This window comes from Eptatretus burgeri, chromosome 13 (genome assembly GCF_056783735.1).
Source record: "Eptatretus burgeri isolate ZD-2024b chromosome 13, Ebu_testis_v1, whole genome shotgun sequence".
In the NCBI taxonomy this organism is placed as follows: Eukaryota; Metazoa; Chordata; class Myxini; order Myxiniformes; family Myxinidae; genus Eptatretus; species Eptatretus burgeri.
In genome coordinates, this window is record NC_140973.1 from 60,260,455 (window position 1) to 60,282,017 (window position 21,563).

Sequence of the window (21,563 nt, forward strand, 5' to 3'; positions counted from 1 at the left end):
CTCTCACCTACCCCCTCCCTCTCACCTCTCTCTCCTACCCCCCTCCCTCTCACCTCTCTCTCCTACCCCCCTCCCTCTCACCTCTCTCTCTTACCCCCCTCCCTCTCACCTCTCTCTCCTACCCCCCTCCCTCTCACCTCTCTCTCCTACCCCCCTCCATCTCACCTCTCTCTCCTACCCCTCCATCTCACCTCTCTCTCCTACCCCCTCCCTCTCACCTCTCTCTCCTACCCCCTCCCTCTCACCTCTCTCTCCTACCCCCTCCCTCTCACCTCTCTCCTACCCCCCTCCCTCTCACCTCTCTCCTACCCCCTCCCTCTCACCTTTCTCTCCTACCCCCTCCCTCTCACCTTTCTCTCCTACCCCCTCCCTCTCACCTCTCTCTCCCTCCCTCTCACCTCTCTCTCCCCTCCCTCTCACCTCTCTCCCTCCCTTTCACATCTCTCACCCTCTCTCCCTCCCTTTCACATCTCTCACCCCTCTCTCCCTCCCTTTCACATCTCTCACCCCTCTCTCCCAACCCTATCCCTCTCTCTCCCAACCCTATCCCTCTCTCTCCCAACCCTATCCCTCTCTCGCCTACCCCCCTCTCTCACCTCTCTCCCACCCTTCCCTCTCACCTCTCTCCCACCCTTCCCTCTCACCTCTCTCCCACCCTTCCCTCTCACCTCTCTCCCACCCTTCCCTCTCACCTCTCTCCCACCCTTCCCTCTCACCTCTCTCCCACCCTTCCCTCTCACCTCTCTCCCACCCTTCCCTCTCACCTCTCTCCCACCCTTCCCTCTCACCTCTCTCCCACCCTTCCCTCTCACCTCTCTCCCACCCTTCCCTCTCACCTCTCTCCCACCCTTCCCTCTCACCTCTCTCCCACCCTTCCCTCTCACCTCTCTCCCACCCTTCCCTCTCACCTCTCTCCCACCCTTCCCTCTCACCTCTCTCCCACCCTTCCCTCTCACCTCTCTCCCACCCTTCCCTCTCACCTCTCTCCCACCCTTCCCTCTCACCTCTCTCCCACCCTTCCCTCTCACCTCTCTCCTACCCCTCCCTCTCACCTCTCTCTCCCTCCCTCCCACCTCTCTCCCACCCCTCCCTCTCACCTCTCTCCCTCCCCTCCCTCTCACCTCTCTCTCCCTCCTCCCTCTCACCTCTCTCTCCCTCCCTTTCACATCTCTCTCCTACATCTCTCTCCTACTCCCCTCCCTCTCACCTCTCTCCCAACCCTATCCCTCTCTCTCCCAACCCTATCCCTCTCTCTCCCAACCCTATCCCTCTCTCTCCAACCCTATCCCTCTCTCTCCCAACCCTATCCCTCTCTCGCCTACCCCCCCTCTCTCTCACCTCTCTCCCACCCTTCCCTCTCACCTCTCTCCCACCCTTCCCTCTCACCTCTCTCCCACCCTTCCCTCTCACCTCTCTCCCACCCCTCCCTCTCACCTCTCTCCCACCCCTCCCTCTCACCTCTCTCCCACCCCTCTCCTGTCTTCCTCTCTCACACCCCTCCCCCTCTGTTAAGGGGACTGTTAAGGACTGATGGTTTAGTTTTGAATTTAAAACAGCTTCCCCAGAGTGTAGCGTGAACAAATCAGATTCCGAGTGAGCAGACCTTAGAGATGCAAAGGTGGCTGCATGTGTGAACATGCGTGCAGGCAAGCTTGTGCTTGGTTGATAGCATGGGTTTTAAACACTCCCGCCCGGTTTTATACAGAATCTGGCGGTTAAAAACGAAAATGTTGCTGTTTGGACGAGTTTTATCGCCCTTCCCTTCCCTTCATGCTGCCTTCCCTTCCTCTCCCCTCATACTGCCTTCCCTTCTTCTCCCCTCACGCTGTTATCCATTCCTCTCCCCTCACGCTGCTATCCATTCTTCTCCCCTCACGCTGCCTTCCCTTCCTCTCCCCTCACGCTACCTTCCTTTCCTCTCCCCTCACGCTGCCTTCCCTTCCTCTCCCCCACGCTGCCTTCCCTCCCCCTCCCCTCACGCTGTCTTCCCTCCCCCTCCCCTCACGCTGCCTTCCCTCCCCTCCCCTCACGCTGCCTTCCCTCCCCCTCCCCTCATGCTCATCTCCTCCCAAACCCCCTCTCCTTATGCTTACCTCCTTTTCTCTCCTACATCCCCTCACTCCCACATCTCCTCCCAGAGTGTATAGCGACGTTTGGTGAGGTGTCGCTCCCCCCACCACCTTTCTAGCTCCCTCACCCCTCCTCACTCCCTCACCCCTTCTCTTCCCCCCTCCACCTTCCCTCAATATTTCCCATCAGCGAAGAGACGGGTTGTATTTACTTGTCAGTAATAATAGATAGTTGAGCGAGCAGTGTTGGGATACACCACTTAAAAATAGTTACGATGTCAGTAATAGATATTTACAGTGCGGGTGTAACACATTGACGTACACTTAGGACGGTTGACACACTGTACAGTGTACAAGGATCATTTTGCGTTAAGCTGTGGGTCAGTAGTGTGTGGCAAAGCTCGCCGTAACCTCTACGAACAACTCGGTGCACACAGGATGGCTGGATTTTACGATTGTACATTTGCAATTTTCTTCTGCTCATAAATTAGAATGTTGTACATTTTGCAGACAATCAATCATCATCTGTTCAACGATCGCCGGGTTTCCTCAGGTCATCGTCGATCCGCATGGCCACAGCCGTCACATGCTTAAAAGTTCCATCACATGTACAAACGGCACGTACCGGATTCCCGCAGTGTTGTCGTAGTTGAACTTGGGGTCATGCGGGTCTTCGCCAAGGCAAGAGGCAGGTGAGGTCGGGAATGAGGTTCCGGAATCATCGTCCAGGACTGTAGATGTGTTCAGTGGGATGTAATCCTTGCCGTCCTGCCAATACAACCAGGTTTTTGTGTTTTTTATTTATTTTAAATTCTCCAATTTAGATTAATCGAGGATGGGGGGGGGCGGCGGAGGGAGGTATGCAACAAAGGGGTACACAAAATGAAAGACCATGTGTGGGTACATGCTCAATTTAACAATACACCTCCCAATGGTGAGCTGCACTGACTAAACTGGCTGACTAAACTGGCTGACTCCGACTTCAACCTTTGAGTTAATGGGGCGGAATGTTGTTATATAATTTCACAAATGCCACAATGGGCAGGACTCATCTCATCCTTCAATGCAACCCGGACAAACATCTGAAAATGAAAAATGAGAGATCGAAGGTTTCCACACCTGAACAAACACTGCCATCAGTTTGGTTCATCTATGTTGTGTTCATCTATAACATCTCCTTTCTAATTGGTGAACAGCAGAACATTCACAGTATTATTGTACTTTGACGATGCTCATGGGATCAAATCATGAACTTGTGCCAAATGTTTTGATTTTGATTTTACTCATAGCAGGGTCACTTGGTCAGATCTTTGGGCTTTGTGCAAGATATATTGGTTCCACAACAGGATTGGAGTGACGGTCCAAGTACCACCCTCACGGCTTTACGAAAACAAAACATTCATAGCATCGGTTTGGTTTACATCAATAAAGGCTCATTGAAGATACCTCCTGTACATTAGCCTCCAGAAGGTCTCCCAGCCTGTCCACCAGCATGGCAAACGTTGGCCTATCCTGAGGATTGCCAAACCAGCACTCCAGCATGATCTCATAGCTGTGTAGGATGGAAGGGGGTGGTGACAGAAGAGGGCAGGAAGCATTAGGAAAGGGTGATTGGGAGATCAAATGTCATGGTCGGAATTGGGTCGAAGTGTTAAGGTAAAGGAGTGCACTAATACATATGAAAGTCTTTCACACAAGTTTGCAAACCTTGATAATTTTCAAATCTGACAAGATCAAGAATTAGAGAATATCGATGGAAATGGACTTGCAAAATGCTGTGTGTACGTGTGATGGTAGGCTTAGTGATGCCATGGCAACACAAGGGTACCTTGCTTGTTAAACGGGATTTATTTGGCCGGACCAGACCCGAAAGGATTCCTTTATTTCAAAATGGATCAAACCCACAGGTTCAACTTGCATTTGGATCAATTACGAATTAGTTTATCTTGCACAAGTCCAATTTCAATCAAAACTGTTGACATGCATCATAGGACCTCATGGAACTTTGTCTTTGGAGTAATATTTAAGTGTGTACAGGATATAGCGTGATGGTGAATTTTTTTTTGTATACAAAGTCAAGGCTCATGGAAGAGCAATAACATTAAATTGATCAGGTGGCAACAGAACAAAAGCAACAGCAGAGAGGGGGGAAACACCAACAGCAAGGTTGAAGGAAAAAAACAGAGGGAAACTTGGATAATTAATTAATGGGTCTGGGGAGGAATGAGGGGTAGGGGACAATGCACGGGGTGGACAAGATAGATACAGAAGCAAACTCTCAGGAAGGAAAAACTGGAAATTTGAAAAGGGGTTAATATTAACACGGGTAAAAAAAAAAATGATGGTTTTGGATGGGAGATGGATCTGAGATGGTGGTGAACAGCAGTCTTGAAGACCTGGAGAGAAGAATGAAATTGAAGAGAACGTGGAAGTTGGTCCCACAGATGGGAAAAAGAGGAACAAATGAGTGGAAGTGAGCAGTGATCCTTGATTTTGGGAGTTTCACCAGAAAGGAGTTGATGGGCCATGTGTGCCCTGCAGAAACCTAGTTGGTGGGGAGGGGGGGAGGGTGGGGGTACAAAGCACAGAAAGTAGAAGACAGACTACCGACCTGTCTGTGATGGTAAAGTGATCGGCCCATAGACTCAACTTCAACGTGGAAGATTCCAATGTTCTTGACTGCATTAGTTTCCATGGTGCCAAGCTGTTCAAGGTGTGATGCAGGAGAGCCAGCACAGAGGGGAAACAGTACTCCATCAAGGGGCAGATGACATCCTTGTAGGTGGATAGGAGTTCAGATGTGCCAAGGAAGGACTTTGCATGACGGAGGATGCTCAGTCAGCGACTAGCTTTAGAGGCCAACTTTGAAATGTGGTTTTCCAAAGAAAGATCATGGGTGATAGTGCGACTGAGGATTTTGAGTGACCAGACTTCCTCGAGAGATTGTGAAGAAAGTATATGGGGGGGGGGGGGGGGGTTGCCGGTCGGTCATTTCGGAGAGAGAAAGAGAGAGAGATGATTTTCAAAGTGTATGAGATTTGTCAGGATTAAAAGACATATTCCAAGTGTTGGACCAGCTTGTCTGAAGAGTGGAGAGAGGGAAGATGTCTTAAGAGAGAGGGAAAGGGCTACAGCCTGCCTATTTGAAGGATGAAAGATTGCATGGCAGAGAGTGGTCATCAGCAAATAGATGAAGGGGATTTTTCCAGAGTCAGAGATCATTGATGAAGATCAGGAATATAACTGGGCCCAAATCACTGCCTTGGGGAACTCCATTCTTGACAGGGAGAGGAGATGAAAGGATTCAGTTGGGAGCCAAATGTTGGCTATGAGAGTAGAGGAAGACAGTAAGCCATAAGTGTAGTTGGCCTTGGATACAGAGTCCAGGAACTGTTGGTTACGACAGGGAAGGATGGGTACTGAGAGTGAGGGGTTCGGGACACAAGATTTAGAATTCAACAGAATTGAGACATTCGGCTTTCTTACAAGCGGAGTCAGCTGTGTTGCAATTTGAATCGAGGGAAGTGATGGAGGAAAAGCATACTCCAGAGACAGACCAGGTTGTAAAGTTGACAGATGAAGTCACAGAAGTCCTTTGCTAAAGTGACATGCCTGGTGAGAGAGGTACCAACACCCAGCCAATTTGCATGGTGCCAACTGAAATCACCACATGTGAGAAAGAGAGAGTTGGGATGAGTGGTTAAAAGTTGGTCAATGTTGTCTGAGAGAGAGATGTCGATGGAGTCGTCACTGTTTGGAGGACGATACAAAACACAGACAACCAAGAGGTGGGAACGAAGGGGAAGTCACAGTCAGATGTAATCCTGGGGGTTTGGAGGTACAAGGTTAGTACAAGGACGGTGAGAAATTGAGTTATTGATGTAAAGTGCAACTTCGCCATGAGGATGGGGTTCAGGCCTATCAAACTAAATGAGACCATAGTTAGGGAGAGACACAAACGAGTAAGGGATGTCCTGGGGTAGGAAAGATTCTGCTAAAAAGATGATATCCAGTTTGTCAGCATCACACTTGATTGAGAGATCTGTTCGGTTGGAGCAGAAGTCTCTTTTGTTTGAGGTCCATACAGTGAGGGACAGGGGAGGAGGTGTTGGGAGAGGCTGGGATGAGGAGAAGGATATGATGGGGGAAGCTATGAGGGGAGGGGCTGATGGTTGACACTTCGAGAGAGGGGTTGAGGGGAAGCTTGGAGAGGGTGGGGTGAGGGGGGGATGCATAAAAGGGGGACATGAAGTGGAGCAACGCTAAAGAGGGTGATACGTAGAAGGGGTAGGGTTGGATGGACACAGGCTTGTCGGAGATGTGAGAGAGGATACTGACAGCGAGGGGTTTGACATTGTAAAATAACATGAAGGGGATTTGATTCCATCCATCCATTGGGACCATACTCTGTGCAGAGCATTGGTGCTACTTAAGCAGTCTCCTTGGCTATTGGGCACAATCCTGGACAGGTCGCTACTCCGATATAGGATACCAGCAAGCTGGCGCTCATTTTGCCGACTCGGAAGGATGACAGGCAGAGTCAACCCCACGTCCCCACCTGGTATTAATTCAACAGCAAGTGAGATTTGAACTCAGGATCCAAGGAACTCAAGTCCACCACACTAACCATTAAGCCAACACCAGGCTGGATTCAATTGTTGTGCACAAACCTCTGCAAACAGGACTTCTCAAGATACCCAAATTTAACATTCTGAGATAAAGATAGTAGATGGGTGGAAGGAATTTTTGTTTAAGTCATAGAGAAAGGTCATGCTCTTGGAAAGGGAGGAGGGTTGAAGGACCAAGTGCTTAGGTGAGTGAAGTATTATTACTATTATTATTAGAAAAGTGAAGTATTTTGATGTTTTTTAAAAGTTTTTCAATGAAGATTCCATTTTGAGATATTGAGAAAAGGGAGAGGCGAAGAAAGAGGTACATGAAGTACAAGTATAAAGTGGAATGAGATGGTGTTTTGGAGAGTTTTTTTTAGTTTTGTTTTTGTATATTTTTTGAAAAAATGAAACGGAACAAACAACGTCAAAATTGAGAAATTTTTGCTCTCAGCTATCCGAGGACTAGGCTTGGATACACAAAAACGGACTCCACAACATGAACAGCAAGGTATGATTTCACACGGAAAATTTCGAAGAAAACACGAACAGCAATCCAGGGACGAAAATATAACAGAACTGGAAGGGCACTCGGTAGAGCGCATACCTCCGCCATGTAAGGACTGATCCACGAGAACATATCAGGCCGAATAACTTTTTGAGATATCGTGCTACATATCATTTTTGAGCCCTATATCTCAATGGTGAAGAATCACTTAAAAATTGTAGTAGTCGGATCTGGATCTGTATCTTCACCAAAATCTAATCAGTTCATCCTTGTCGCACACCCAACCTGCCCACCAACTTTCATCCAGATAGCCAAACAAACAAATAGAAAGAGGTGAAAATGTAACCACCTTCACCTTCGGTGGGCGGAGGTAAAAAAACACGATGCTTTCGGTTCGAAAAATAACAGCTATTGATTGAGGTGGAACGAGCAGATGGGGATTCAACAACGAACCCAGAGCAGATGAACACGGAACTGGAAGTGATATAATTATTATAAGGAATATTAAAGTGATAATTATGATAAGGAATGCTAAGGTTAGGGATGGAAGGCACGGATGCATTAAGAGACACGTACATGGCAGGGCTGGCATACTCAGGTGGTTTCATGCGAATGCCTTCCTTCAGTCTGTGACAGAACTCTTCATCGATATGGACTCCTGGATATGGTGATGCTCCTGGAAAGTAAACAGTGAGCAATCAGGTCATGGTTAAAAACAAAATAAATTCATAAATAAAAGTTCAACTAAATCACCAAAAAAAACCCTTCACTGCAGCTCAAAAGTGCTTTACAAACCATGGACTCGACAAACCTGGAGTTCAGGTCGGTTGCTGAAGTTTGGGTGAAGAAAATTAATATGCATATTTATGTTTTGATCAACTGTTATGGGCTGATGGAATAGCCTAGCAAAAGGTATGCGCACTCACCTCTGAGCTGTCTCGCCTGGGTTCGAATACAGACTTAGCTATAAACTACCATCCTGGTGTTTCGCATGCAGGGTGAGGCATCAATGTGTGCACCATTCATTGGAAGACTGTTAAGCCGGGAATCCCAGCTGTCAGCATTAATTAGTGGACGTTAAAGATCTCACAGTGTCCTTCGTGAAGAGCATGGAGTTATCGTCCATACCCTGAACAAGTTCCAAATTCCAACTCAAATTGCCTTCAGCCTGGTGTTGGCTTAACGGTGAAGGTGGCTGACTTAAGATCTTAGAGTCCTGAGTTCCCCTGAGATCTCAGGCCCTGTCTTCCTTTGAAATAACACCAGGTGGGTTGACTCAGCCAGTCATCCTTTCAAGGTCGGCAAAATGAGTACCAGCTTACAGCGGTAATAAGTCATTCGAGTATATCCTGCATTGGAGTGGCGACCCATCCAGGACTGTACTCCTTAGCCACATATAGCTGTCTCGGCAGCCCTCTGCACTCATGGCGTGAAAGGAATGGTTATACTCAAATTGCCTTCAGTCGAACGTCAGGCCTGTACAGCAGGTTTGTAAAAGACTTGGGACAAAGAAAGGCTTCCCGGCTAACCCTATGGGAATAAATGGGGCTGTGAAGTAATAAGAGTAGTAGTTGTAGCAAGATGAAATATTGCATCTTAAAAATAAGAAGTTTGGATTATGACAGATTAAACTAGAGGGGGAGCACTCGGGAGAGTGCAAAACCTCCGCCGCCAATACAGCTGGGTCACTCAAGTGAACCTTATATCTTATTCATTAAATATGTCAACAGTGCTGACAGTTAATAGTTCTTTTCTCCATTTTTTTTTTGGGGGGGGGGGGTTGGAAATCACTTAAAACATGTAGAAATGCAAAAAAAAAAATCTAAATTTTGTTGAAAAAAAAGTTGCAAAAATGTTTTTTCTCTAACAATTTTTTTTTGGGGAGGGGGGGTTGGAAATCACTTAAACATGTAGAAATGCAAAAAAAAAAAATTTTTGGGGGGGTAACAATTTTTGGGGGGGTTGGAAATCACTGAAAACATGTAGAAATGCAAAAAAAAAATTTTCTCTAACAATTTTTTTTTTTAGTGGGGGGGCGGGGGGACCAAGTCCAAAATTTAATGGCATGATCCTTGGACCATACCTAACCCCCCCCCCACCAAGTTTCGTCGAAATCCGTCGAGGAGTTTTTCCGTAATACTGTTCACAAACAAACAGACAAACAAACAGAAAGGGGTGAAAACAGTAACCATCCATCTTCGAAGATGGCGGAGGTTAATAAACAAGTGAGGTTTGGAATTGGTTTAAAACAATTCAATCATCAAAATGCGACATTCAGTTTGCAGACAGTTTCATCAATAAGGTAAACATGCTCTCCAACGATACTGCATCAATCATACCATTGACACCAAAAATGTCACTCGGTTGAACGCATACCTCCACCAAGCTGAACAATTTACGTTTTGTATCCCACTGATAGGCCGGATCTGCATCCAGACCTGAACCAAAATCAATTGGATTATTCTTGTCACCTATCCAACACATCCACCTCGTTTTATCATACTCTTTCACAACTATTTGAAATATCATGCTATATATCCTTTTTGGTCCCATCTCTCAATGGTGAAGAATCACTTTCAAAATTCTTAGATCAGGATATTCACAAAAATCGAATCAATTCTTCCTTGTCACACACCCAACCTGTCCACCAAGTTTTGTCCAAATCTGTCCACAACGTTTTGAGATATCTTGCCATACATAGTTTTTGGCCCTATCTCTCGATGGTGAAGAATCACTTTAATTATAGTATTTGGATCTTCACAAAAACGTAATAATTTCATCCTTGTCACACACCAAACTTGTCCACCAAATTTCGTTCGAATCCGTCCACAGGTTTTTGAGATATCCTTTTCACAGACGAACAGGGGTAAAAATAAGTGCCACCCACCTTCGGTGGCGGAGGTAACAATCTTTTTAAATCGGAGCACGGTTTTTAAATTGTTGAGTTTTGATTGATACAATGGTTCATCAAAACACCATCAAAGTGAATAGCGTTATTGAAATAACAGGAAAATGAACTCTGCTTCCATTCAACAAATGGACTTCGCAACTTGTGCCTGAAAAAGGAAAATGATTAAAAACTAGGGAATCATTAAAATCCATCTTTAAGAATGTAAAGCATTTGGATAATTTATTTCTTTGAATTCCCCGAGAGCACACAAATTCTTTAGGGCCTCAAACTACAGACTAATGAACGACTTCCTTTGCACTCCACCTTGTTTGTGCAACAGCCAAGCTCCGTCACTCAAGTGGGGCTGGCAGGTAACCGAACGGCTGTAAAAATGTGCAATGGAGAAGATGAATTTGCAGCACATGCAGGGAAATAGCGCGGTTTTGTAGTAGTTTAGCATTCCCAAATGGATTCTTTCCTATGGCATCGTAGTTTGAGAAACGTAGCTACATGCCACATACGACTGCATGTGACCTCTAATCACAACACGTCCACAGAACATGCGCATGCCATTTTAGCTAAGGTGCTTATGACATCACCAGTACTTTGGACTAAACTTCATTCTTTTAAAGTTTATCCCATGGAAGAAACTCCCCCAAATACACATTTGTGGGACAGTGACAGGATTGCAAAGCCCTTTGACACAAACACACATGCCTCACGAGGAAAGTTCTGCCTTACAGCAGACATGGGTGAGGTTTACCCTCCAGCATTTGGTCACTCGCAAAGCTTTGACCTTCATAGCATTCCGCTTACCCAAAGAGAAAATCTCCCATAGCAGGACGCCGAACGACCAGACGTCGCATTGTGTCGTGTAAACCTTGTCAAAGATGCATTCTGGAGCCATCCACTTCAGAGGCAGCCGAGCCTAAAATAGGGGCAGGATGGTAGTTGGGGGGCAGGGGCAGTGAAGCAAAATGTGTACTCTTCCTTGCAAGGTTATTTCATGCATGTAATGTTGACCCACTTGACAATTATATGAGCTAAAAGAGCTTTCGACACAATCTTAAAGAAACTTTGGAGTGGATAATTTCATCATTGACCCAAAGGAACTCATGAGCTGTTAGCTTTGACATTCCTGAAGGAACAAGAGAGGCTATTGTAATTTATGTAGCAGGGAGTGCGTTTCTGCATGCAGATCTACTTTTATACACATCGCTCATTTGCAGATCTACTATAATCTATATAATATTCCCCAGCGAGGCTCTGCATTGCTCAATGTCGAGTTTTGTTTTCATCTGTACTTACTCATCTCCCCTCAAATGCATGGAAAAATGATTGCTTTCCACATGTTTTGTATTTTGCCTTTGAGTTGAGTTGAACATTTCAACCAACCATTGCCATGTAATTTGTCCCTTTTCCTGAAGCTGAACTTTGTTTTTCCCACCAAGTAAAGTCCCTTGGGGATCATACATGAGATTTTGTTTTTGCACCAGTTGAGCAAACCAGAGTCAAAACATCTCATTTCCTAACCTGACCTCAAATATTTTTCCAGGTAGCCAAATCCACCGCTACATTCGGAGCGAGAAACAAATTCCCTCGGCCTGTTTCAGTTCGGGCCGTTCCATGGACTTCGTATTCGGAATGTGAACATTCACCAATACAGACACGCACGACACCCAATACCCCCAGCGCGTGAATGAGCCACTCACGTCTCCTTTCCTGACATAGTCGGGGTCTTTGTAAATATCCCTGGCCAGGCCAAAGTCGCAGATCTTCACAACATTGTTCTTCGCCAACAGAATGTTCCGGGCTGCTAAGTCCCTATGGATGCACTGTGTGGACACAAACACCATTACACCACTAAGGGTAAAAAATAAACTCGATGGGAAACCACTGGATCCATGCATTTACAAGTTGTTTTTATCAGCAAAACGTTAGAAAAATAATGTAAACACATTCATTGATCTTCAAGAGCTTTTTGTTTTTGACATGAACTTCACACATGAGGCAAATCTTTGGATATGGATTCTAAGCTGGGACTTTCCTTTCAAACAGCAAATAACACCATACTATTTCTAATCTGAAACAACAATAAATAAATGGGCAAAAAATATTGTTAAAAAAGCCAAACAGATAGAAGAGCCCTTTTACTATCGATCGCACCATAACGATGAGGGCAGAGAAAAGCACTTGAAGAAAAAACAGCAGCAGAAAGTTGAACAGCTGTGCTTCAAAATAAAATGGCAATGTGACTTTAGAATGTACTCGAAGTTGTACATTTAATATAATTTAGAACCTTTTCTTAACATTTGAGAATTTGGAATGGAAAAGCTACCTTGGAGCCGAAGCAATCAAAGTGTTAAGCAAACAAATTCAATTCTCTGAGTTCACTTGTTACAAGTGGAGATTTCCCAAAAAATAGTTTTGGAAGATTAGGCCCAAATTCAAATGGGGCTCTTGGGGGGATATCATGCAATAACTTTTGGCAGAAGACTCGGCAAATCGCCAAAACATTTTTTTCTCCAACGCACAATCCGCCAAGATGTGCGAAAATACTGCGGGCGATGACCGTGACTGTAGGCCAAAGTTAATCTTTCAAGTCGACGTACAAATCCTGCATCGCAATCGAACGTGGACGTTTGGGAAACATTTACTTGAGCCTGAGCCGTCGAGTTGACACAGATCCCTCTCTTGCTTCACATGGGGGCAAAAGGCAATGGGTCAATGATAAAGCTGTCGATTTGGGAAAATACACGACCGGTCAAAAGTTTTAGAACACCCCCATTTGTCCAGTTTTTACTGAAATTTAAGCAGTTTAATGTTTCAATGTACTCTGAAATTAAAGCATAGAACAAATAAACAATTGCAGATAAAAAAGAAATCAGGAATCGTTTTGTTGAAAAAAATTTAATCTAAAAATTTGACTCATCAAAGTAGCCACCTTCAGCAGATATAACAGCTGAACTTGGAAATCTAAAGTAGTGTTTGGAAAGTTCTTCCCAACACTGTTGCAGAAGTTCCCACAAATGTGTTGCACTTGTAGGTTGCTTTGTTTTCAGCCTTCTGTCCAGTTCATCCCAAACCAGCTCGATGGGGTTTAAGTCTGGAGACTGTGCTGGCCATTCCATGATTTGAAGCTCACCGTCTTGTTCTTTTCTTCTAAGGTAGTTCTGACATAGCCTGGAGGTATGTTTTGGGTCGTTATCTCGCGGTAGGATGAATCCCTGACCAACTAGGCGTAGACCAGAGGGTATTGCATGGTGCAGCAAAATGCTGTGGTAGGCCTTTTGGTTCAGGGTGCCAGTCACTCTGTGCAAGTCGCCAACTCTGGATCCAGCAAAAGAGCCCCAGATCATCACGCTTCCTCCTCCATGTTTGACAGTTGGTGTCACACACTGACGAACCATCCTTTTACCTACTCGACGGCATACAAAAACTCTGCGTGATGAACCGAAGATTTCAAATTTTGATTCATAAATCCGTAAGACCTTCTTCCAGTTTTCAGTTGTCCACTGGAGGTGCTTCATGGCCCAGGCAAGCCTCTTACTGCCATTCGATCTGTCAAACCTGCAGCTCCAAGTCTTCTCTTCACAGTTGAAACTGAGACTTCCAAATTGCTGTCTTATGAGCCGCCTATCACGCAAGCTGTTGACTCTCAGAAACTTATCTTCTGATTGTGTTGTGGCTTTGGGTCTGCCAGACCTCTTCTTGTCAGAGCTTCCTCCAGTTTCCAAGTGCCTTTTGATGGTGTTGGAAACTGTACTCACTGACACCTTGGCTTACTTTGCAATTTCTTGAAAGGAAAGACCAACACTTTTAAGGGTCAGAATGGTCTGTCTGTCTTCCTTTGTGAATTGTCTTTTTCTCGCCATTATGAGAGTAATATACTACTTCCTGTAGTGCAATATTGTCCAAATAATGCTTCAGAGGGTGTAGCAACACAGTCTGTCCCATCACTGCTTTTATACAGAGGGTTTGTAACTAATCAACAAAAGTTGCGATACCTGTAAGCATTGCTTGCATCAACTTGCAAGGTTTAACTTACTTCCATTGCTGCAGAACAGCTGCAGTTGCTAACCCATTACTTGTTCCCTGAAAAAGGCCTTTTTTAACAACTCTGAAATTTACATTATTTTTCAGTTTTTGGTAACCTAAACTGTTTTTCTTAACCTCTGGCAGTTTACCTTTACAAAGCTTAGCTTTGTGCCATTTCAGATTATTCACTGGACTTGAACTGCTTAAATTTCAGAAAAACTGAAAATGGGGGTGTTCTAAAACTTTTGACCGGTAGTGTAAATTACATAAATTGACTTCCAGTTCCGGGTGTGAGCGCTTTGGATGTTGGCACGTGCAGTGCCTCGTTCCTTCCAATTCATCAAAGCTAAGGTTTCCGGACCAAATATGTTGCGACTTTCTGTTAATATTTCATCCCCGTGTCGTTGCCTTGTTAGTTGTGCATTTTCATACAATTGTCCATGTTTTACTGTACCTTGTTGTGGTGTGTTGTCAAATGCATGTCCCAGTGAGTGTCTGGCTTACTCGTGAAGATCTCAGCTCATGGACATGCCAATTCTGTCTCTTCTCTGATGCCACGTGTCGTGTTCTACTTTCAATTTTCAGGTTTCCAGTTTTTCATTTGCTATGTGAGAGTTTGCAGATTTATACATCTTGTTCATATCATATCATTCTTCGCCACATCCCTTATTTCTCCAAGTCTCCGTCTATTTTGTCTCCATACTGTTGTTGGTGTGTCGCCCCACTCCCTCCCTCATTTATTTGTGCTGTTATTTTCGTTCTGTTATGTCCTTGACACTGTATACCATAAATGAAGATTTTGTGTGTAATCAAACGCTTGCCAATTCAATTGGTATCCTTCCTGCATTAATGGAAACTTATATACGGAGTCCATGCTTCGGAACTCCATGACTGAAAAACAGCTGTCCATGACTGTGATCATTTACGAAGAGGAAATCTCTACCCAATTTCTGACACTTGATCATACCGATCACAAAATGAAGCATCTCTTCTTTCTTTTCTTTTTTTAACACCTCCCATTTAAATATGAAGTTTTGTAAAACAATACTGTATATTTTACTCAAAACCGATCATTTCAATTTCTTTTGGGCTTTTACCTTCCTCGAAGCAAGGAATGCCATTCCTTTGGCCACTTGAAAGCTGTAGCATATTAGGTCCTCCATCGTGAGAAGCTTCTTATCAGGATCTTCATCTAAGATGGGCAAGAAGGTCAAAGGGTTGATCCTGTCTTTGAATGTTTGTGATGTCACAAAATAAAATGTCGATCATTAATTATTGCCAATGAAAAATGTCGATCAGAAATTGAAACCTGCTGCGTTTGCCTTCAATTCCTGACTCAATATAACCCATCATCTTTGCACTTCACAGTATGGCTTTGTAACAAGTGGGACATCCTTCTAAGGGATATCAAGCTGGGGTGTCCTGTCTGCTGGTATTAGCTGGTAGACGTAAAGGACTCCATTGCACCTTTTGTAAAAGAGTAGTAGGCCATTGTGTTCTGGTACACTGGCAAATTCCACTTTTTTATATACAGTCAAGGCTCGTGGAACAACTACAACACAGAATGGATCAGGATGCAACAGAACAAAAGGAGCAGCAGAAGGAGAAGGGGGAAACACCAACAGCAGAGTTGAAGGAAAAAAAATAGAGGGAAACTTGGACAAATAATGGGTGTGGGGAAGAATGAGGGGTAGGGACCAATGCACAGGGTGGACAAGATGGATAAAGAAGCAAAATTTGGGGGGTGGTTTAACGGGTGTGGAGAATATCATGGTTATGGATGGGGGGGGGTTGATCTGAGATGGTGGTGAAGGCTGTGTTGAAGACTAGAAGGTAGAAGGGAAGGATGAGATTGAAGAGTGTGGATGGTAAAGTGTTAGGCCCATCGACTCATATTCAGCAAAGAAGATTCCAATGATCTTGAAGGCCTTGGTTACCATGGTGTCATGCTGAGCAAGGTGTGAGGTAGGGGTGCCAGCTGAGAGGGGAGAACACTATTACATCAGGCTGTGGATGAAGGCCTTGTATGTGGATAGGAGTTCAGATGTGCCAAGAAAGGATTTTGCATGACAAAGGATGCCCAGTTGGCATCTGGCTTTTGAAGCCATCTTAAAATGTGGTTTGCCCAAGAAAGATCATGGCTGAGAGTGAAACGAGAGAGAGAGAGAGAGAGAGAGAGAGAGAGAGAGAGAGAGAGAGAGAGAGAGAGAGAGAGAGAGAGAGAGAGAGAGAGAGAGAGAGAGAGAGTGAAACGAGAGAGAGAGAGAGAGAGTGAAACGAGAGAGAGAGAGAGAGAGTGAAACGAGAGAGAGAGAGAGAGAGAGAGAGAGAGAGAGAGAGAGAGAGAGAGAGAGAGAGAGAGGAGAGAGAGAGAGAGAGAGAGAGAGAGAGAGAGAGAGAGAGAGAGAGAGAGAGAGAGAGAGAGAGTGAAACGAGAGAGAGAGAGAGAGAGAGAGAGAGAGAGAGAGAGAGAGAGAGAGAGAGAGAGAGAGAGAGAGAGAGAGAGAGTGAGAGAGAGAGAGAGAGAGAGAGAGAGAGAGAGTGAAACGAGAGAGAGAGAGAGAGAGAGAGAGAGAGAGAGAGAGAGAGAGAGAGAGAGAGAGAGAGAGAGAGAGAGTGAAACGAGAGAGAGAGAGAGAGAGAGAGAGAGAGAGAGAGAGAGAGAGAGAGAGAGAGAGAGAGAGAGAGAGAGAGAGTGAAACGAGAGAGAGAGAGAGAGAGAGAGAGAGAGAGTGAAACGAGAGAGAGAGAGAGAGAGAGAGAGAGAGAGAGTGAAACGAGAGAGAGAGAGAGAGAGAGAGAGAGTGAAACGAGAGAGAGAGAGAGAGAGAGAGAGAGAGAGAGAGAGAGAGAGAGAGTGAGAGAGAGAGAGAGAGAGAGAGAGGAGAGAGAGAGAGAGAGAGAGAGAGAGAGAGAGAGAGAGAGAGAGAGAGAGAGAGAGAGAGAGAGAGAGAGAGAGAGAGAGAGAGTGAAACGAGAGAGAGAGAGAGAGAGAGAGAGAGAGAGAGAGAGAGAGAGAGAGAGAGAGAGAGAGAGAGAGAGAGAGAGAGAGAGAGAGAGAGAGAGAGAGAGAGAGAGAGAGAGAGAGAGAGAGAGAGAGAGAGAGAGAGAGAGAGAGAGAGAGAGAGAGAGAGAGAGAGAGAGAGAGAGAGAGAGAGAGAGAGAGAGAGAGTGAAACGAGAGAGAGAGAGAGAGAGAGAGTGAAACGAGAGAGAGAGAGAGAGAGAGTGAAACGAGAGAGAGAGAGTGAAACGAGAGAGAGAGAGTGAGAGAGTGAGAGTGAGAGTGAGAGTGAGAGTGAGAGTGAGAGTGAGAGTGAGAGTGAGAGTGAGAGTGAGAGTGAGAGTGAGAGTGAGAGTGAGAGTGAGAGTGAGAGTGAGAGAGAGAGACAGAGAGAGACAGAGAGAGACAGAGAGAGAGAGAGAGAGAGAGAGACGGACGGACGTCAAGATTGAAAGACACAATCCAACTGATTTTCCAGTTTGTGATTTTGTCGAGGTCTGAAGAGAGGAAAAAGGCTACTACCTGAAAGTCTGAAGGATAAGGGATGTTATAGCAGAGGGTGGAGTCATCAGCAAATAGATAAAGGGGATTTTCCAGAGGGTCAGAGAGATCATTGATGAAGAATAGGAATAGGATGTGGGCCAAGAATAGGAATAGGATGTGGCCTTGTGACACTACAACCTTAATAGGGAGAGGAGATGAAAGGATTCTGTTGAGCCACATTGGCTACGAGAGTCAAGGAAGTCAGTAACCCAAGAGTGAAGTTGGCCTTGGATGCCCTAAGCAGGCAGTTTGGAGAGCAAGGCTGGATGCCAGACCGTATCAAAAGCTCGAGATATGTCGAGAGAGATGGCCCTGATCTCATTGCTACCCTATGTTGCAACACACTGAGACAGTGAAAACCTGTCCAGGGTTGGTTCTCAGCCAGAAAAACGTTCACAACCTTTTGTGGTCATCTGGTGCTACTCTGTAAAGAGGCCTTTCATTGTATCCCTCAAGGTTCTGCTCTTCTATAGATTTTCCTCCAATTATAGACTCAATCGTTCAAAATTTGGCAGAAAATTCCTCTGACCTTTTATTAATCTATAACAGTTTCAAAACATTAATGTGTTCTCATAAAACATGCCTTTGCAATAGTACCTTGAATTGTGTTTGAGATGTCTCCAATTGCCAAAACTAAAAATGATTATAGTGCATAAAAATAAAAAATTATTTTGCTTCCAAAGGTGAATAGACGAAATCGATGACAATTTCAAGCTTGAACTTAAAAAAATAACCAAAAAAAAACATGATAGAGCTAAAGATTTTCATTCATAGCAAAACATTGGATGGAATCAACATAACGTTGATCAGAGTATGCTAACCACCATGGGAAGCAAGGAGAAACTGTCAGGCAATAACCCAATGTCAGAGCAAAAGAGAAGCAAGCTCCGATGAAGGGATAACACCCGAAACGTCAGCTCCTTGCTCTCCACAGTGATTAGCGAACGTCGATTGATGTCCTGTTGGTTCCATCCATTGTACCTATCTGCCAATGGAGATGGGCAGACATGAAGATTAGTTTTCCATAGAAAAACACAATGATATTCCCATGTGTATTTCTAGAATCGTTAGAGCTCTTTTCTCAAGTTTTCCTGAATTTCTATCAAGTTTCTCCATCTTTCTCTTCTTTAGCAGTTTCTTGTAAATTCAAAGCAAAAAACAACAACAAGCAAACAAGGTTAAGGTTGCTCTTTTTTGAAGCTTTCACGACTTCCTGATCGACTCATACGAAATATTTTGGGGGTACAATTTTTTTGTTGGAATAGAATTTAAAAAGTAATAAAATCAGCGTTTGTCCCTTCCAGGGGGGATGGGGGGGGGTGGACAAAACTTTAGGGTTGGAACCTCAAGGAGCTCTCGTACAAGCTCAAAATGAAAAGTTTATGAATCCCAGCACAACGTATATAATCGATGAATTAAATAAACCGTGTCTTGCCAAAAGGTGACCACATGTGACTTCTTTAAGGTCACACTGAGGTGAACAGAGCTGCTATCCACCAGGAGCGACTCCTTGAGGAATATCTGCCTACGAGAGATTCCGATGAGAATCGTTCTACAGAGTAACCATGAAAAATATGTGTTTGCCTCATAACGTCACTAAATGACGTCATAATATCTCACGCTTGACATATCTAGAAAGCACTCATTGAAGTGTTCAATTTGAGGTCCTACACGATATGGTTCCTAAAACTTGAAAATTTGACCTTGGGGTCAAATATGTTTGACCTCAGGAGCTAACCATGAATGTCAAGGCCAATCGCCACCAAAAATTAATCAGCTGAGCGGCAGACCATGAACTATATTCCCATGAAGTTTGAAGATGATCCGATCAAAAATACTCAAAAAATAAGGGTTTCGTCAACTCCCCTGATTTGTGACAAAGTGACCTTGACCTTTGACCTTGACCTTCAAAATTTTGTGCACTGAAAGGGACCTCTATAGGCCTCTGATATGCGAAGTTACAAAAATTTCCAATGATAACTGTGCTCTGCAGAATTTTTTATACGTGATTACAGACAAAAAAAACAAAAAAAAACAAGCTGACTAACATATCTTGCAAAAACTTTGTTTTGGCAAGATAATAAACATTCATTGCACACCAAACAACAACACATTTCATGAAAGATGTTTTATCTCAAAAAGGATGTTAATCACATTCTCCCCATTGACCAGGCCCTCACCTTCTTCGTCTTCTGCCTCACTCAGCCAGTGTTCCTCTGCAAATCCCGAACTCGTTGAGCTTTCTGAGCTGTCCACACTGCTGAGGCGTTTCTTATAATCCTTTTTCTTCCTTTTTCTCCTCTTGGTCTGCTCTTCATCTTCCTCAATATCATCCTCCAGGGTGTGTATGTGCTCGTTTATCGGTCTCACCTTGGTGACCTCCGCTTTCTCCTACACATTTTCATAAGACCACAAGGACCTCCGATTCAACAAAACCTATTCACGTCAACAGACAAATCCCATACTACACAACAAAACATCGAGTACACAGACATCAAAACAACAACAACAAAAAAAAAGACAAAGGCATCGACTTCAGAATATCTGATAAAATGGTCAATTTGTTACCTTGCAGGTGTAAAAGTCTTCACGCTTGCTGCGCAGATAGTTGGAGAGGTTTCCATGCTTACAATATTCCACAATCACCATGAGAGGTCCTGCAAGAGCAATTGTGGACACGAAGAAATCGTGCTCACCCTTCAATCACAAACACACGTAACAATTTTTCATGTTCTGCAGCTCAGCAATTGCTTGCTCCAATCGACATACCTCCAGGCTTGGTGCAAGCTCCAAGGAGGTTGACTACATTCAAATGGTGACCGATGTGTATCAGGATCTTGAGTTCCGACATGAGGGCACGATATTCACTGCTTGTGGCCCCCTCTAAGTGCAAGCAAGGTATGCAAAAATCTCAAAATGCAAAGCCCGTCCACTTTATGCTCAAATAAAACTTGACGAAAAGAGCTAAAATCTATTCTTTTTTTATTGTACATTTTATTCATTATTGTTCTCCATATCATACAATAATGGAGCAATGGTGTACGTATGTATGTATGTATGTATGTATGTATGTTTGTATGCATGTATGTAAAACTCCCGGTATTGCATTTTTATAACTGAAAATGAGTACGGGACTTTTTTGTGTAAACTTAAGCGAGAATTCAATTGTAAAGATATACGAATGCTCACAAAACAATTTCATTTGCAACTAATTAAATAATGCAACGATGACAGAACATGGTCACATGAGCTGAAAGAGAATATTTATGGTGTTTACAGGGACTTCCTGTATTTACTGTCCATTGGAGATGGGCACTTCAGCGAGTTCTAATAATCAAAATTTAATGAAAATTTGATGACAAAAGCTCAAATGGTAAAGAGGTTATGGCCTTCACAGACACACTGAAGCTCAAATATATACTAGTGTGTGTGTGTGTGTGTGTCTCCATAACTCCAAAACCATGAAACCGAGCACTCCAAGACGTTGCACGCATACTAAGGGAACTCCAAGGAAGTGCTTGAGTGAAAATTAGGTGTTTGGGTTAATTAAAACTCCTCTTTTGAAGATAATTAATGGCCTTATTTAATGATTCAACAAAACTTCATCCTTGGTCAGTCCGATGCTCAGCCCGCTCTTCTTCTCAGGGATCTTAATTCGCCATTTTTTTATGCTTACTGAAAAAGCATCGTCGATTTTTCATGATGACCTGTCATGGACTAATGAGTACAGGAATTTTTTTTTGTCGATATAATCAAAGAAGATTTCGTTTTTGAGGATCAGATCATGTGGACTAAATAAATGTCGAAATCTGTAGTGAAATCTGAAAATTTTAAGAAACCAGAGATGTTTTGGGTTTTGCATGCGTTTCATAAGGGCCCCGTCACACCTTGACGTTTTAGCC

General features: G+C 44.2%; 1 protein-coding gene across 3 annotated transcripts in view; it reads right to left on the reverse strand.

The window, feature by feature from the left end:
- Nucleotides 1-21,563, reverse strand: part of FLT1 (fms related receptor tyrosine kinase 1) — a 139,979-nt gene that overhangs the window by 10,025 nt on the left and 108,391 nt on the right. For all 3 annotated transcript variants that reach the window (XM_085852679.1, XM_085852680.1, XM_085852677.1), the window contains exons 19-27: nucleotides 20,431-20,544; nucleotides 20,230-20,318; nucleotides 19,842-20,052; nucleotides 15,213-15,307; nucleotides 11,790-11,912; nucleotides 10,894-11,005; nucleotides 7,764-7,863; nucleotides 3,516-3,621; nucleotides 2,695-2,837 (exon numbers count right to left, since the gene is read on the reverse strand). In XM_085852679.1, the coding sequence (XP_085708805.1) occupies nucleotides 2,695-2,837; nucleotides 3,516-3,621; nucleotides 7,764-7,863; nucleotides 10,894-11,005; nucleotides 11,790-11,912; nucleotides 15,213-15,307; nucleotides 19,842-20,052; nucleotides 20,230-20,318; nucleotides 20,431-20,544 (1,093 nt within the window). The remainder of the gene's footprint in view (nucleotides 1-2,694; nucleotides 2,838-3,515; nucleotides 3,622-7,763; nucleotides 7,864-10,893; nucleotides 11,006-11,789; nucleotides 11,913-15,212; nucleotides 15,308-19,841; nucleotides 20,053-20,229; nucleotides 20,319-20,430; nucleotides 20,545-21,563) is intronic.